Below are 18,447 nucleotides of genomic sequence, written 5' to 3'. Positions count from 1 at the left end.
GTCCTCATTTGGAAAAAAAGAGTTGGCTATTAATGAAATAGTTTTGTGACTGATAAATCACTTCCGAGCATGCTCAGCAGCGACTAAGATTTTTTTACCGCCCCGCCCACTAGTGATGTTACAGTGCACACTGGGGTCAGGCCAGAATCGTGGACTATGCTGAATTTGAAAGAGCTGAGGCTCTTAGGCTGTCGATGGGCCCAGTGAAATACTTACCTCATGAAGCCCAGGAATTGGCTTCTTTTCACAACCAAGCATTGTGAAGGCTGCACTGCTCCAGCACGGCTAGGCCCCTGCTGCCCAACTGGCTCTGGCTTCCTGGCCTTCTGGTTTGGGAAGCCCAGTGGCCTGCAGTCCCCTGTAGCTCACTCCAGGAGATTTTCCCCCTTTTCCTTCTCTCCCTTCTAGTCTTCTCGTGGGCTTGTTCCTTACAACTGCCTAGGTTCCTCCTCCTCCTTCCTTCTAGTCCCGCCCCCTGGGCAAATGGAAGTCAAAGGCCAGTAGCCCTTTCTTCCTCTGGCATCTCCAGGGGCAACAGTCCCTTCTCTCTCTCTCACTTCTCCTCAGGTTCCCCCTTCCAGTCCTCCTGGCATAGTCTCTCCCTTTTAATATCTCCAGGTTCCCCTTTCTTTCCTACCCCCTCCCCACACTGGGAGGCCAGCACGGAGAGCCACAAGGCGTTGAGGAGCACTAGCCTCTGGCAGCTCCAGCAGCAGCAGCCTGTAGAAGACAGTTGTACTCAGTGTTTTTTCCAGCTATCGTTGTGCAGCCCAGATAGTGGGAATTGGGACATTGAGTGGAACTTCGGGGCGGATGGCTAGTGTGCCAGGGCACTGGATCAGGACTGACTCAGCTGTGAATCACCTGGGTTTGCTTGGGGTCCAGTTAAGTGCTGACCCCCCTGCCGATGGCAGCACAAAGGGTGAGGCCACAAGCATGCACAATTCATTCATATTTTTGAAAAAATGTCTCTGGTAGAATCACTTACTTGCAGCTTTGATCTGTGCTGTGGCGAGAGTGGCTGTACCGCTGAGAGATGCCGATCCTCATCAGTTCAGTCAGGGCTTCAGTGTTCTGCAAACATATTTGTTCTTGCATTTAATACATTACAAATAGTGCTGTAGTCTAGGTGCAGAAGCAGAAGGGGTGTATTCCCTGGTTTGGGTGAGGAGTGACGAATGCTCAGCTCAGAGCTGCCCTGCTATCTGTCTCAGTGCTGGAATGATGAGAGTGAGACGTTCCCATGTGCTGAATTCCTTTCAGGCTCTTTCCAGTTCCCTCTTTGTGGTTTGTCGCGGTTACCTTTCCTTGCTGCTCCAGATGGACACAGCTTTGCCAGTTACCCTCCTGGGTGACCATTCTGCAGCACAGGTTGCACCTGCTTGTAATGATGCAATTACTAATCCAAAGCACACGCTCTCAGTGGGACTGCAGGCTGGATAGCCACAGAATCCCACAGCCCCTGCCCCAAATCATCATGACAATTCTCCAAACATGCCTGCCAGTTCAGGGCAACTGCACCTGTATTTCCGCTCTGTGTTCTGGCCAGGGCACCCATCCTCAGGCCTCTGTCTCCCCAGCTGTTGGCTATCTGGACGGAGACCCATCTCCCTCTCCCTTCTGACCAGGGTATTTCCAGATGGCACAGTTCCCTGCCTTCACTGTGTTATTCCCAGCGCAGACACGTTGCACAAGAACACCGCTTGCTTTCTCTAGAGAGGTGGTTAATGGGTGTAATGGCTACAGTTCTGAATTGCCATACAGCACTTCCTAGGCAAGCCTACTTGATTCTTAAGCTATTATAGAGGAAACATATTAAACCCAATAAAAGAGCCTACATGCATGTGAATAAGCTTACCAGGGTTCACCCCAACCCCAACATGGCAGGAGCAGTCCTTCACCCCGCCACCCAAGGGGATACCTTGTCATTACAAGTTCAGCACAGCTTTAGCCCAGAACTAGGGTGACCAGATAGCAAGTGTGAAAAATCGGGACAGGGGTGGGGGGTAATTGGCACCTATATAAGAAAAAACCCCAAATATCAGGACTGTCCCTATGAAATCGGAACATCTGGTCACCCTAGCCCAGAACAAGCCATCAGTCTTATGTGGCCTCAGTAGCCCCAGTCCTTCCAATCCTGCCCTAAGGACTGGGGCCCTCTGTGGACCTGGGGTCCTGTCCATTTTCTGGACAGGAAGCAGACCCTGTCTTTGTCTGTTGGTCCCTGGGGAATCCAGTTTGAACTAGTATATGTGTCTCTTTCCAGGGGTGGCGTCTCTAGAGATGTCCCACCTGAGTGAATTAGCCTGACCACTCCCTGCTGTTTTCCTATTTACACTTCCCATGGAAACACAAATTCCACATGCACAACCCCATCTTTAATACAGCGGATCCCAAATTCAGTAAGGTTGAACTCTGTTCAGTAAAGTTTCTTACTTCCATAGGATTTGTTCAGGATACTAGAGGATATTATGTCTGTTGCAATTCCCATCATAGCAGAGTTCCAGACTCAGGGCCCCCTACATGACCAGGCCTGAAATTCCCCAGGCACAAAGCTCTGAAGCCATTGGGGGTATTTCATACCAGTCCTGCCATAGCCAGTGCATTAAACTGCAAGCTTAGGGATCATGAGTTCTATTCCCAGTTCTTCCCCAAGGCAGCTGTTAATATGTCTGTTCCCTTCATAATACTTCTTATGAAACTAGAGTTTTGTATTGTTCCCTCAAGGGGTAACTCTCATTCACCCATTTTATAGGTAAGAGAAATGAGAGTTTGCCTAAGCTCATTTCAGACAGAGCTTGCCATAGAACCCAACATAACAGAGCCAATTCTCATCCACTTCGCCACATAGCATTTCAGAAGGAACATGCCATGTTAGGTGCTTCTGGACCTCACTACCAGTGTGACTGTCACGCCTTCTAGTGTCTAAACACATACAGAGGTTCATGACGCTGGTACTGCTTCTAAGCTTGGCTGATAAATGCAATCGTGTTGACTTAATAGACTTAGATTTCTGTAAGGCATCAGACTTGGTGCCGCACATCTTGATTAAAAAACTAGCCCAATCTACAGTTAACATGGCCTGCGTTAAATGGATTAAAAACTGGCTAACTGATAGCTCTCAAAATGTAATTGTAAAGAGGAATTATCATTGAATGGGTGTGTTTCCAGTGGGGTCCCACAGGGATTGGTTCTTGGCCCTATGTTATTTAACGTTTTTATACTGACCAGGAAGAAAACATAAAATCATGCATAAACAGGGGAATCTTGAGTAGAAGTAGAGAGGTTATTTTACCTCTGCATTTGGCACTGGTGTGACTGCTGCTGTGTCCAGTTCTGGTGTCCACAATTCAAGAAGGACGTTGATAAATTGAAGAGGGTTCAGAGAAGAGACAGAGAAAGATTAAAGGATTAAAAAGTGATGGACTCAGGGAGCTCAATCTGCGTATTTTAACACAGAGAAGGTTAAGGGGTTACTTTTTTACAGTCTTTAATTATCTACACGGGGAACAAATATTTAGTAATGGGCCCTTCAGTCTAGCAGAGAAAGGTGTAACGTGATCTGATGGCTGGAAATTGAAGCTAGACAAAATCAGACTGGAAGGAAGGTGTAAATTTTTGAGGGTAATTAACCATTGGAACAATTTACAAGGATTGTGGTGGATTCTCCTTCAATGACAATTTTTAAATCAAGATGGGCTGTTTTTCTAAAAGATTTGCTCCAGGAATTACTTTGGAGAAGTTCTCCGGCCTATGTCATACTGGAGATCAGACTAGATGATCACACTGGTCCACACTGGCTTTGGAATCCATGTATCTATGAAACCCTAATCTCCTGCCTCCCAGTACATGGTCCAAGCACAAGGCATCCTTCCTGTCACTTCTCTGGGGTAGGCCAGTTTATCCTGAGGTGGACTCCATCGGAGAATGATGTCATCATAAGATAACCAGCAAACTCTTCAATGTGTCCGTGATCCTCAGGCCTGGAACCCGTCCCTGTTCCTCCAGCGTTCTTGTAGGGCACAAACACAATGTAAAGCTGGGCAAAGGGAGCTTGCAAGTAGCATGGGATGGGCGTCAACCTATAAACAGCAGCATTCACTCCTCGAGTTCCCAGGGATCCCACTTCAAGCCGCAGTTGAAGAGCTACAGCTTTCTGGGTACAGCTGTTTAACTACGTAGCTCCAAATGTGTCTCTGTTTGTAAATAAGTTGCATAGTGACAGCAGCTGTTGATGCAGCGGTTTACTTAGTAACTGTTGAAGAGCTTTGGGGTGCCAGATGTCAGTGCAGTCCTGGCAGGTCTCTAGTGTCTGGAGTTTGTTCGCCGACACCTCTGACTGGGGATGTGATCTGCCCCCAGGCTCCTGACACCAGTGGGATTATTCTTATCTTACAGGAACACGGCTGAAAGGGGGAGAAAAGATAAAAGAAGAAATGTGCAGAGATTCGTGGGAGCCAGTGGGTCGAGTCTGTTCCCCGGAGGAAGGCTCAGCAGCGGTTATTCACCAGGAACCCCCATCTTATGTGGTCCCCAGAAGTTTTCAAACTGCAGCCATCACAGCGAAGGACGTGAACCTCGACGTGCTCATGAGCGGAGTTGCCTGTCTGCCAGGTGAGTAACTGAGCCGGAGGGACGGGCAGGAAGCATTATGCTGCAGAAGGGCGGATGTAGGTGTGCTGCTGATAGGGATGCATTTTAGACTTCCCCATGGGGAAGGAGGTCTGTGTGTGCCGTATTCCTTTCACTAGAAACATTTCTGAAATTCGGTCCTCAAATCCCAGGCCAGTTCTTGGAGCTTTCAAGCCGAGTCGGGGACTGGCAGGAAACAGGAACTCACTCTCACGAAGGACGAGATAATTTGCATCCAGGAATCCTAATGTAACTATAGCTTGTGGCCAAGATGGAGTCCACTCTGTGGGATGGCTGCAGTCAAGGACCGGTGCGCCCCTTCCACCCCAGGGCACCTGTTCCAACCCCCAACGTGAATACAAACACACTGAACAGTATAGTGAATATAGGAAAGGGAAATACTTATTTACAGAGGGATGGATTTAGAAAAACAGCATGGAGAAAGATAAGGAGAGCGGTAGAACAAGGGTATATTGACCCAGGTGCCCAATGTGAAAGGGTAGATGCCAAGCACAGCGTCTAGACACAGAGCTCAGGAATCCAGGACAGAGTTCCAGTCCAGCAGTGAGTCTTGGGTGCTCCTGATTGGCTTCGGTGCCAGTAAACTTTCCCCAACAAACCCCTCCAGTGCCCTTCTCTTCCGCACTCTTCAAACCCACACAGAGGGACAGCCGCCCCATTTAGCTAGCTACTTTCCCAATGCAAAGTCACAAGCCCCAGTTCTGACAGTTGTAGCTGTGTTGATCCCAGGATATTAGAGACACAGAGTGGGTGAGGTAATAGCTTTTAGGGAACCAGCTTCTGTTGTTGAGAGAGACAAGCTTTCGAGCATGTGGTTATAACTGTGCGGCAGAAGACAGAGCAGTCATACAGCGTGATCTGGTAAGCTAGGTCCATTCAAACAAAATGTATTTTAATACAGACAAATGCAAGGTCTAGGAACAAAGAATACAGGCCGTGCCTAGAGAATGGGTCCTGTGTCCTGGAAAGCAGCGACTCGGAAAAGGGTCATAGTGGACCAGCAACTCAGCAGAGCTCCCCGTGCAACCGACTGGCAAAAAGGGCTAATGCCATCCTTGGCGGTATAAAGGGGAATAGTGGGCAGAAATAGGGAGGTGATTTTAACTCAGCATATGGCCCTGGTAAGACCAATACTAGGATACTGCATCCAGGTCTGGTGTCCACATTTTAAAAAGAATGTTGAAAAATTGGAGAGAATGCAGAAAAGAGCCACAAAAATGACTCAAGGGCTGGAGAAAATGCCTTACAATGAGAGACTTCAGGAGCTCAACGTGTAGAAGACTGAGGGGTGACTTGATTACTGTCTATAAGTACCTTCATGGGGAGAAAATAACACCTACTAAAAGGCTCTAGCAGAGGAAGGCAGAACACAAACCAGTGGTTAGAAACTGAAACCAGACAAATTAGAAATAAGGCCCAGTTTTTTAACTGTGCGGATGATTAACCATTGGAACAAACTACCAAATCAAGTCTGGATGCCTTTCTGGAAGATATCCTTTATCCAGGCACCAGTTGTTGGGCTCCACACAGGGGTAACTGGGTGACGGTCTCTGGCCTGTTATACAGGAGGTCAGACCAGATGATCTGATGGTCCCTTCTGCCCTTAAACTCGATGAATCTATGAAAAATGCAAACCAAAAATGTCACATGCATGGAACATGTGAACACAGGGGCAGCCTTCCAGAAATGCTTGAAGAGAACCTTCATCTGAGGGAGGAGCAACATCAGAGGCACCAAATGCATCCAAATCATCCCTAGAAAGTGGGCATGCCCAGCATAATATTAGGAGGAGTGTGAACTGGGGAAGACACGTGCATGTGCTCAAACACACACAGACACACTCCCTCTAATGGGATGTTAGACATGGGTAGGGGTTATGGGAACACCATGGTTACAGTGAAGGGAGTAAATACAGTTTTATAAGGGGTAGGAACTAACAGAGGAAGTTCAGAAGAAGCTTTCCTCTGGGCAGGATGTTTCATTAGTCAGTTGTGGCACTTGCACTTTCCTATGAATTATCCAGTACCAGCCACTGATGGAGACAGACCCCTTGTCTGATCTGGTCAGGTAATTTCTATACTCCTATGCGGGAGTCAGGGGAAAGTTTAATCCAGTTTTTGCGGTTAATAATTCAGAGGACAATAACTGATGCTTCAGAAAAAGGTGAAAACAATCCCTACTGAACCTGACCATTGTAGCATCTTGTCCATAAAGAGAGGATTCCATCCTGATCTCTCTGGCAGTCAGCTGATGCCCTGGAGCATGAGAGTTTTGATGACTTCTCTCTTAACTCACAGAGCTACATATAGTATTAATGAACTCTTTCTATTTTAGCACCATTTTCTGGTCTTGTACTGCCCTGAACACAATATTCCAGGTGCAATAACAGTGCTCCTGATTTATTTAATCTCCCTTTCAGACCTGACTTTAGAAGAACAAAGACCATTTAATGGTCCTGCTCCCTGAAAAGGGGCTAACCCTACTTGTGATTTCCCCTCTGTTTTAAATAATGCCTGCTTGGGGCCCTGACTCTCATTACCGGACTCCACTGAGAGATTTGCTCCTAGCAGGGCAGATCTGTTTATTTGGGGCCCATTGTGCCCTCACTGAAATCACTTATTTACTTTGCTCTATTTCTATTCACATTCCCTCCCAAGGGACAGCAGGGGGCAAGTGGGTAAGATAAAGAAAAGTGTAATTTTAATATTTTTTTAGGATTCTGTGTTTGTTAGGTTTCTTGGGATGTTTTTAATCATGTTATGCCATTTTTACAACTGGAACAAGAGACGTGTGTCCCCAGCTTGTATAGATGAGCGGTCTCCTCAGAACAGTGAGATTGTGGGGTACAACAGTGCTGGTAACTTGCCCTTGCCTGGAGGCCCCTGTCAGTTTTGTTGACTGGAAGAGACCAGGTGTGGATCTCTGAGGTGAAATGTAGAACTCTGAAACACACCGGTCGGGGGCAATTGCACTGCTCCCTTGGGTCCTTTGCTTCCTTGTTCTCAGTGCAGAGCCAAGCAATCCCGAGCCAAGCAAGGAGGATTGTTGAAGGCCAATTAACACATCTCACAGAGTTCCTGGGGTAAAGCTGGATAACCTCTTAAACCCCCTCACAACTTCTGCCACTGGAATTTTTGTCATGACGGAGAGAGCCACAGCTGCCTTTCAGCTCTCCTTTCCTGGCTGGCAAGATCAGAAGTGTTTGGCTAAAGCAAAGGTCTTTCACCTGCTCCACACATAGAGCCCTGGGGAATTCAGCTTGCTTTAGGTGGGGGACTCAGCTGCGTTGTGCAGGCGCTCTTTGTTCACACCTTAACCCATTAGCATCCCCTGCAGAAGGACGCCAAACCTCCTGCAAGGTTAACAGTGTGTGCCCAGCACCCATGTCCGCCCAGCACCCATGTCCCTTTAGGGCTGCCATAGAGTGATGGGCTCCTCCACAGGGAGGGGAAAGCCATGCTTCTGACGCCTCCATCTTGTGCTGGCCCTGGGGTGGGAGCTGCGGGTTCCCTCTCTGTAGATTTGCTCTGAAGAGGAGCCTGGTGCTTTGTGTGCTGGGAGACTGGGCCTGGAGTGTGATTAGGCTGCACATGGTTCTTCAAAGCTCTTTAAATTCCTTCCAGCTGACAGCAATCAGCTGCGAAAGTAATCACGCTGCCTGAGGGCCAAGAGGGCTTTAGACCCTTCAAGCCTGAGTTTTATTACTTTCGGCAGTGCTGAGTGTGGGCCTGAATCGCTGTTTCCAGTAACTGCAACAGATCTGTACTAGAGACTGTGCAAACAGCGAGCATTGTCTGTGCCTCCCAGTGGCCATGGCACCGCTTCAGTGGCAGGTCCTGGTCTTCTCCTGGTGGGCGCTGGTGTGTGGTAGAGGCTGGGTGCTCAATTCTGTGGGGGTGGGAAGCGGGGGAAGAGCCTTTGGTCCCAAGAGCAATGCTGTAATTTACAGGGAGAATCACTAAGGGCTGGGGGTGAGCTGGGCTGCCCTGGGGGTAACCTGTGGGGCGGGGTCCTTCGAGGCTCTGACAAATTGCAGATGTTAAAATAAAGTCTCATTTTCAGGCACCAGAGACAAATGTGGACGTGCAGTGGCCATAATCACCACAAGGAACACGATTTGGCTAAACCCCCACTGCAACACCACCGAGCTGGTGCGCCTCCTCCTGTACTTACACAGCATCCCAAGGTTGGTGCCATTTCCAGGCTGGGCAGGGTGTCAGACAGGCAGGACAGGGCAATCTCTACTGGCACCGAGCGGGGAGCTGAATGGAGCTGGCGACCTTTGGCAGCATGAGGAGATGGCCCCAAACAACTCTGAATCTGCACAAGCCACAGGTCTGCTGACTGCGTGCTTTGGCCATGCAGCGTGCAGTATATGCTTGCTAAGCAGCAGTGCTATGTGTATATTGTTCTACGTTTCCAAGCATTGCCATAAATCCAAACCATTTCTCACGCTTCTGCATTAGCTCAGAAAATAGGGCTTAGAAAACCTGACATTGACAATTCTGGGGTAGCCCAGCAACTCACGCAATAGCCCCATCACATAGTTCTAGGAAACAACCTTCCTGACAGCCTGTCCTCCAGTGATGAAGGCAGCTGCAGAGGCTGAGGGCTGGTCTACACTGGGGGGGGGGGGATCGATCCAAGATACGCAACTTCAGCTACGCAAATAGCGTAGCTGAAGTCGAAGTATCTAAGATCGAATTACCTGGGGTCTACACGGCGCGGGATCGACGGTCGCGGCTCCCCCGTCGACTGCGCTACCGCCGCTCGCTCTGGTGGAGTTCCGGAGTCGACAGTGAGCACGTTCAGGGATCGATATATCGCGTCTTAACGAGACGCGATATATCGATCACGGATAAATCGATTGCTACCCGCCCATACGGCGGGTAGTGAAGACGTACCCTGAGCAAGTGTACCTCACCTGGACGAGTGACGTATTGGCATCACTGATGTGATGCAGTTTGCCAGGAAGGGCTAAACGCATTCAGAATGTATCAGGTTGTCGCGTGCTCTGTAGTTTCCCCCCTACTGCTGCTGCCATGGGCTCCCTGGCTGATGGGGCTTCTTCCAGCTCCTCACAGATAGGATGACCAGATGTCCCGATTTTATAGGGACAGTCCCGATTTTTGGGTCTTTTTCTTATATAGGCTCCTATTATCCCCCACTCCCTGTCCTGATTTTTCACATTTGCTGTCTGGTCACCCTACTCACAGACTCCGTTGGGTCTTAGCTCCTGGTCTGCGTTTGGTAATGCTTTGAAAAATACCATTAGTTCCAAGTGTGAGCTTTGTCGTCAGTGCAGCCGAAAGGATGTAAGTGATGCTGCGTGCCAGTCCTCGGGCACAGTCAGTGAGTGCTGGCACTCCCCATGGCTTCCCTCCTCACTACCTGCCTCCAGGGAGATGTGATAGTCTGAGGATTTGCTGCTCGGGTCTGGGGAGTGGAGCAGCGTGGCTTGAATTACAGTGTCATGGGAGGAGGTGTGGTAGGTGGGGCATCAGGAATTTACTTAGTAGTACAAGGGAAGAAGAAAGAGCAGTCTTGGCAACCTCAAAGGGAAGATATTGTGGCTAACAAAATGAGGCCAGTTAATGGCTTCCCTTTACAGGGTTGTAGCGGGTATGCCCAGCACGGTACACCATGTTATCTAACAGCACCGCATGAATAGCCTGTGCTGCACCGTGGCAATGACACACTAATTCGTCTTTCCTTTTCCTCACAGAGCAGAGTGCCGAGCTTTGGGCCTAACCATTCTGGTAGATGCTCGTCGCTGTTCACCGGTTCCTGCCCTTTTTAAGGCTTTCAGCTTACTACAGGTGAGCCCGTAGAAGCAGCCCCAGTCCTTTGGCCCCAGGCTCTTTGGTGTGGTTGCTGTGTTCTGGCTTCCAGCTGCCCTGAAATCCATCCGTGCCTGGCTGCTTTCAGGAGGTGGAGCGCTGCCCTGTTTCAGGGGGACCCCCCTGCCTGTACTTCCCAGCCCTCAGGAAAAGCCAGAGCCTTGACTTTGTACAGCTGCACTCCTTTCAGCCACTGCTGAGAGCCTTGTCCCCAGGCCCGTAAGTGCCGTCCACGGAACTCTGATCAGAATGTGCCACCACATTTCTGGCGAGTGTCTCTGTTGGCATCAAGACTTTGTTTTCATTCATCAGCTGCATGAAATACTCAGCGGACCGTCACTTTCAAAGATGAATTGGAAGTGAAGCAGAAAGGCCAGGGCTGTGGCTGGCGGGACTGTCCCTGAAGGAGGAGGGCGGCGCTTTATGTCCGTGCTGTTGGGAGGAACGCGTACTGCTGTTGATCTGGCAGGGGGGTGAATGATTGGAAGCAGACATGCTGTAACTTAATATGGTTTCAGGTCAAAGGCTTTCATGTCAGTCAGCTGGAAACCAAGTGCATTGTGTTGACATTGATCAGAACTTATTTCCCATCTGTTGTTAGAAATCCAAACAAGATAATGAGTTGTAGCTGCAACTAATCATGGCTAAGCAGGTGCCTCTTTGCACTGGCCTTTTGGCCCCTCAGGGTGTCCACTCAAACAGACTCTGAATGAACCCAGGATGAGATTTTAATGACACTTGTGCATGCAGAGAGGCCAGTTGGCTGGGTGGTGCTTTGCTCTCTCACATCAGAGAGCTAGGGCTGAGTCATGGGTTTCCTCTCTTCCTTCTAAAGCTGGGTGGAGTTGGGAGCTGTGCTCAGGCAGCATGCTTAGCCCCGGGGGCAAGGGAGTATCTCCTGGTGCTGTGCTCTTGCTCCCAGTGCTGCAGGGGTAACATTCACAGCTCCTGGGAAAGGGAGTGTCTTTCATTTCATAGGGCATGGCTACACTTGCAGATGTAGAGCACTGTGAGTTAAACCAGCCTTCGGAGAGCGCAGTAGGGAAAGCGCTGTAGTCTGTCCACACTGACAGCTGACAGCGCACTGGCATGGCCACATTAGCACCTTTTGCAACGGCCACAGAGAGCAATGCATTGTGGTAGCTATCCCAGCATGCAAGTGGCTGCAACGTGCTTTTCACCTGGGGGGTGGGGTGGAGTGGAGTGTGTATGTGGGGGGAGAGAGAGTGGGTTTTTGGGGGGCTGAGAGCATGTCAGCATGCTGTCTTGTAAGTTCAGACAGCAGCAGACTCCACCCCCCCCGCGCCTCTCTCTCTCTCACTCACGGCATTCCACAGTAACGGTTGCTTTGTCTCGGAGCAGATAAGCAGCCGGCTGTCAAACGGAGCTTTCAAAGGGCATATCCAAAACAATGACAAGAGTGGCCACTTGACCTAAGAGGATTATGGGACGTTTCCGGAGGCCGATCAGAGCACAGTAACGCAACACCTCGTTCACACTGATGCTGGGGCGCTCCAGCGGGGGTGCCGAGGTGGAGTACCAGGAGCGCTCTACGTGGCTTGCCAGTGTGGATGGGGAGCGAGTTAGTGCGCCCGGGGCTCCTTTAATGCACTGTAACTCGCAAGTGTAGCCGAGCCCTTAGTGTCGCACCTTGGTGCCTGGTTCAGGGCTCTGAAGTGCTGCAGAGGCCCTGGGCTCTGTGTGTTACATAGCTGTGTTTCAGATGACAGACTTCCTAGAAATCAGCAATGCTCTTAGGGAGCTGGGGTGATCAGAACATAGGACTAGAAGGGGCCTCCTTCTTGGGTCATTGAGTCCAGTTCCCTGGTATCATAGGTATCCCGTTGTATAATCCTGTTAATACATTTATCAAGCTCCTTCTTCAAACCAGTTGGGTTTCTTCTCCTAGGGTTACCATATTTAACAAATTAAAAAAGAGGACCTTCCACGGGGCCCTGGCCCCGCCCATTTCCCACCCCAGCCCCGCCCCAACTCCGCCCCTTCCCCGCCCCCTCCTCCCACTCCCAGCCACGTGAAAAGGGCTGCCCGAGCGCTACCGGCTTCACGGTTTGCCGGGCAGCCCCCAGACCCTGCGCCCCCAGCCGGGCACTTCCCCTCCTGGGCTCCGGCGGCGCAGGGTCCGGAGGCATGGGGGCTGCCCAAAGCCCGTAGTGCTCGGCTCTTAAACAGAGCCGAAGAGTCGGGGAGGAGCAGAGCCGCCGTGGCCGGAGGCTCTGCTCCTCCCCTGACTCTTCGGCTCTGTTTAAGAGCCAAGCTGCCCGAGTGCTACCGGCTTCGGGCAGCCCCCTTGCCTCCGGACCCTGCACCGCCAGAGCCCGGGAGGGGAAGTGCCCGGCCGGCGGCTGGGGTCTGGAGGCAAGGGAGCTGCCTGAAGCCCATAGCGCTCGGGCAGCTCGGCTCTTAATAAGAGCTGAAGAGTCAGGGGAGGAGCAGAGCCGCCGCGGGAGGGGAAGTGCCCAGCCGGCATTTTCCCGGACATGTTCGGCTTTTTGGCAGTTCCCCCCGGACAGGGGTTTGATTGCCGAAAAGCCGGACATGTCCGGGAAAAAACGGACATATGGTAACCCTACTTCTCCCCACTCCTCCTACTGGGAACAATTTTCCAAGGGTTGTGGTGGAGTCTCCATCACTGACTATTTTTAAGCCAAGATTGGATGTTTTTCTAAATGTTATGCTCTAGGAATTGTTTTGGGGGTTTTCTGGTCTGTGTTATGCAGGAGTTCAGATTAGATGATCATAATGGTCCCTTCTGATCTTGGAATCTGTGAATTAGAAGATCTCAAAGCACTCTACAAAGGAGGGCAGTATCATTATCCCCATTTTACAGATGGAGAAAGTGAGGCACAGAGAAATTAAAATGACTTTCTTACCCGGCAGGCCAATGGCAGAGCTAGGAATAAAACCCTGTACTCTTGAGTCCTAGGTCAGTATCCTAGCCTCAAGGCCCTATTGCCTAGACTGTAGAGTATAGACTACAATATATTTTGGTGTTCAAATCGCACTGCATCTCAGGGGATGGATGGTTACATACTCCTATTTTTGCCAGAAGAAAAGTACTGTCATAGAAGATTAGGGTTGGAAGAGACCTCAGGCGGTCATCTAGTCCAATCCCCTGCTCAAAGCAGGACCAACCCCAACTAAATCATCCCAGCCAGGGCTTTGTGAAGCCGGGCCTTAAAAATCTCTAAGGATAGAGATTCCACCACCTCCCTAGGTAACCCATTCCAGTGCTTCACCACCCTCCTATTGAAATTGTGTTTCCTAATGTCCAACCTAGTCCTCCCCCACTGCAACTTGAGACCATTGCTCCTTGTTCGGTCATCTGCCACCACTGAGAACAGTTTAGATCCATCCTCTTTGGAACCCCCCTTCAGGTAGTTGAAGGCTGCTATCAAATCCCCCCTTATTCTTCTCTTCTGCAGACTAAATAAGCCCAGTTCCCTCATTTTCTCCTCATAAGTCATGTGCCCCAGCCTCCTAATCATTTTTGTTCCCCTCTTCTGGACTCTCTCCAATTTGTCCACATCCCTTTTGTAGTGGGGGGCCCAAAACTGGACACAGTACTCCAAATGTGGCCTCACCAGTCCCGAATAGAGGGGAATAATCACTTCCCTCGATCTGCTGGCAGTGCTCCTACTAATGCAGCCCAATATGCCATTAGCCTTCCTGGCAACAAGGGCACACTGCTGACTCATATCCAGCTTCTCATCCACTGTAATCCCCAGGTCCTTTTCTACAGAACTGCCGCTTAGCCAGTCAGTCCCGAGCCTGTAGCAGTGCATGGGATTCTTCCATCCTAAGTGCAGGACTCTGAACTTGTCCTTGTTGAACCTCATCAGATTTCCATTCCATCCAATCTATACTTTTTTAACTTGCTGGGAAGAATACGTTGGAGACCGTATCTAAAGATTTGCTAAAGTCAAGGTATATCACGTCCACAGCTTTCCTCATATTCACAGAGCCAGTTATCACATCATAGAAGGCAATCAGGTTGGTCAGGCATGACTTGCCCTTGGTGAATCCATGTTGACTGTTCCTGATCACCTTCCTTTCCTTCAAGTGCTTCAAAATGGATTCCTTGAGGACCTGCTCCATGATTTTTCCAGGGACTGAAGTGAGACTGAATGTTTGCAGTTCCCCGGATTCTCCTTCTTCACTTTTTTAAAGATGGGCAATATATTTGCCTTTTTCCAATCATCGAGGACCTTCCCTGATCACCACGAGTTTTCAAAGATAATGGCCAATGGCTCTGCAGGCACATCCGCCAACTCCCTCAGCACCTGGGATGCAGCGCATCCGGCCCCAAGGACTTGCGCATGTCCAGCTTTTCTAAATAGTCCTTCACTTGTTCTTTCACCACTCAGGGCTGCTCACCTTCTCAACATGTTGTGCTGCCCAGTGCCTTGTCTGTGAAGACAGAGGCAAAAAAAGCAGCATCTGTCACTATGTTGCCTCCCCCATTCCATAAGAGTCACACACTTTCCCTGACCTTCTTGTTGCTAACATACCTGTAGAAACCCTTCTTGTTACCCTTCACATCCCTTGCTAGCTGCAGCTCCAATTGTGCTTTGGCCTTCCTGATTACACCCCTGCATGCTCGAGAAATATTTTTATACTCCTCCCTAGTCATCTGTCCAAGTTTCCACTACTTGTAAGCTTCCTTTTTGTTTAAGCTCACCGAAGATTTCTCTGTTAAGCCAAGCTGGTCATCTGCCATATTTGCTATTATTTCTGCACGTCGGGATGGTTTGTTCCTGCACCCTCATTAAGGCTTCTTTAAAATACAGCCAGCTCTCCTGGACTCCTTTCCCCCTTATATTAGCCTCCCAGGGGATCCTGCCCATCAGTTCCCTGAGGGAGTCAATGTCTGCTTTTCTGAAGTCCAGGGTCCGTATTCTGCTGTTCTCCTTCCTTCCTTTTGTCAGGATCCTGAACTCAACCATCTCATGGTCACTGCTGCCCAGGTTGCCACCCACTTCTACTTCCCCTACCAATTCTTCCCTGTTTGTGAGCAGCAGGTCAAGAGAAGCACGGCCCCTTGTTGGTTCCTCCAGCACTTGTACCAGGAAGTTGTCCCCAACACTCTCCAAAATCTTCCTGGGTTGTCTGTGCACTGCTGTATTGCTCTCCCAGCAGATATAAGGGTGATTGAAGTCCTCCATGAGAACCAGGGCCTGTGATCTGGAAACTTCTGTTAGTTGTCCGAAGAAAGCCTCGTCTACTCATTCTCCTAGTCTGGTGGTCTATAGCAGATGCTCACCACGCCATCACCCTTGTTGTTCTCGCCTCTAAACTTAACCCAAAGACTCTCAACAGGTTTTTCTCCAGTTTCATACTGGAGCTCTGAGCAGTCATACTCCTCTCTTACCTACAGTGCAACTCCTCCACCTTTCCTCCTGCACCTGTCCTTCCAGAACAGTTTATACCCATCCATGACAGTGCTCCAGTCATGTGAGTTACCCCACCAAGTCTCTGTTATTCCAATCACATCATAGTTCCTTGACTGTGCCAGGACTTCCAATTCTTCCTGCTTGTTTCCCAGGCTCCTTGCATTCGTGTACAGGTGGGGCCAGTGCAACCACTAGCCAAACTAGGCAGTTCCTAGGGCGCCAAGTGGTTGGGGGCGCCAAAAAGCGATGCCCTGGCTCGGCAGGGAGGAGCTGCCTTCCGGAGGCCCCGGAGAGCCAGAGCGTCGGCTTACAGGGGCGGCGAGCTCCAGCCATGGAGGAGCTGGCGTGGTGCAGGGGGTCAGCAGCCCTGCAAAGGCGGCGCCCCCCGCCCCTCCTGCCCAGGCTGCGGCCTGGCACCCCCGCCCCGGGGGCTCCTGCAGGCTGCAGCGGATGCATGTGGGTGATGGCCCCCATGCACCCCCCTCAAATCCTTTATCTTTCTTCCCAGAGCCACGTAGTCTGCAGTGACCCACTCAAGGTCATTCTTGGCAGTATCATTGGTGCCCATGTGGAGAATTGGGCAGGGGTAGCAGTCCAAGGGCTTGATCAGTCTCGGCAAACACTCCGTCACATCCTGAATTCTAGCTCCAGGCAAACAGCACACTTCTTGAGTCTCCTGATCTGGACGGCAGATGGAGGAGTCCGTCCCCCGTAGGAGGAAATCCCTGACCACCCCCACCCGTCTCCTCCTCTTGGGAGTGGTGGTCGTGGAACCTGCATCCCTAGGAAACTGCATCCCATGCCTTCCAGCCAATGGGGTCTCCTTCTGATCCCTTCCCTCAGATGACTCTTCCAAACTATTCTCCGCTGGAGTACCTGTTGTGACAAAGCTCCGAGCCTGTGTTGGTGGGTCCCGCGCTTCCTGGCAGATACAGTGGCCTCAGAAGCTCCCTAAGGCCCTCAATATGACCTCCCTTTCCCAGCATGGCGGCAAAGGTTACAGCTTATTGAACTACTTTCATCACAGGCCAGTCTGGGAGGTGGGAAGGTGGAATACCCACAGTCCCTGTTGCTCCTTAGAGCTCCGTTTTGGTCTCCTGCCTGTACCGACGTCTGTTTCCCTTCTCTGAGGGATCTCTGTAGATCATGGGGGAGGGGAAGAGGGGAACCTGGGCCCGCCCTTTACTCCGGGTTCCAGCCCAGGGACCCTATTGATAGCAGCCGTTGGCGGCTTCCCTCCTCCACTGACGCTGCTTTGATTCCCTGGGCCACTTCCCCGTGGTCCCCTTCCTCTCCTCCAGCTCCTTCCACCCAGGCTCCTCTCGAGAGAACTGGAAAGGAGAGCTTTTAAAGCAGTATAAGTGGGACCTTAATTGGTTCCAGCTGTCTCCATTAGCCTTACAGCCTTAACTGAGCCTTTGTCAGTTAATTGAGGTCAGGTGCCGGCATTAGCCTAACGACTTTAACTGGTTCAGTTGGCATCAGGTGTCTTGATTGGCCTGGAGTAGCCCTTGTTTGGCTATCCAGGGAACAGGGACCTGCTCATTCTGACCTGCCTTCCACTACCCTCCTATATCCTTCTGGCCTGAGTCCGTCACACTGTGCAGAGAGCCTGAAAACGGTTTCTTATCTCTATCTGCATTGGGGGTACGTGGGTTCTCCTCTTTCTTCTTCTGGGGTCACATGCTGCCAATTTTCTTCCCCATTCTGCACTGCCCTCTCTGATTCTTCACCATGCTGTGCCTGCAATACCAAACGCTGACTTCTGTCCAGAAAGGCTTCATTTTCTCTGATGCAAGTCAGGGTTGATACTTGGGTCTCTAGTCCTTTAACCTTCTCTTCCAATATGGAGACCAGCTTGCACTTTGTACAGACGAGGTCGCTTCTATCCTCTGGGAGAAAGACAAACATGGCACATCCTGTGCAGGTCACAACAGCTGATGGCTCACTATCTATATTGTCTTCCTTCTGCGGGGGAACTCCCCGCAGGCAAACTCCCTCTGTTTCCCTCTCCTCTGTTTCCCGCCGCTGTACTACCCACCTTCTCCTGTCTGTTCACCTAATTTGTTGGAACATCTGCAGATATCTGATAATGTGATTGAGAGAATCAAAGGGCCAGAGTTATTTAGGGAATAATTAAAATGAGAGGACGCAGGTGCATGTGGCTATCCCATTTTCAACCACTAGCTGTGCATTTCCTTCCTTTCAAGCCGAGCTCGTGGTGGTCTCTGAAAGTGACTCATTGGAACGCAGTACAATGGAATTTGCTAAGCCAGATATTTTTAATTCTGCTGAGAAATGGAAAATCGATCCTGGACTCTTTCAGACCCTGAACCTGTTCCTCTTCCATGTGAACATGCCACATTCTTTAGTGTTTCCAATGGCAAATGAGTAAATGACGTGGCTGAAGGACAAGGAGTTTGGCCTGGAATCTGCACAAAAGGAGCGTTACAATACCTAATGCCTAGAAACTCCCTGTGATCCACAAAGCCTGAGTTCGGTGCCTTGGCTCCCCATACAATGAATGGGGAGAATTAAGTGCC

General features: G+C 50.3%; 1 protein-coding gene across 1 annotated transcript in view; it reads left to right on the top strand.

Annotated features, from left to right (window-relative positions):
- The window catches only part of PLEKHG4 (pleckstrin homology and RhoGEF domain containing G4), a 164,157-nt gene that overhangs the window by 43,430 nt on the left and 102,280 nt on the right, over window positions 1-18,447 (top strand). The window contains 3 exon segments of the mRNA XM_054049240.1: window positions 4,399-4,614; window positions 8,716-8,839; window positions 10,379-10,472. Of these exon segments, the coding sequence (XP_053905215.1) occupies window positions 4,399-4,614; window positions 8,716-8,839; window positions 10,379-10,472 (434 nt within the window).

The sequence above is a fragment of the Malaclemys terrapin genome, chromosome 14 (assembly GCF_027887155.1).
Source record: "Malaclemys terrapin pileata isolate rMalTer1 chromosome 14, rMalTer1.hap1, whole genome shotgun sequence".
Lineage (NCBI taxonomy): Eukaryota > Metazoa > Chordata > Testudines > Emydidae > Malaclemys > Malaclemys terrapin.
The sequence above is the reverse complement of the archived record's forward strand: the minus strand, read 5'-3'. Positions and strand labels throughout refer to the sequence as shown.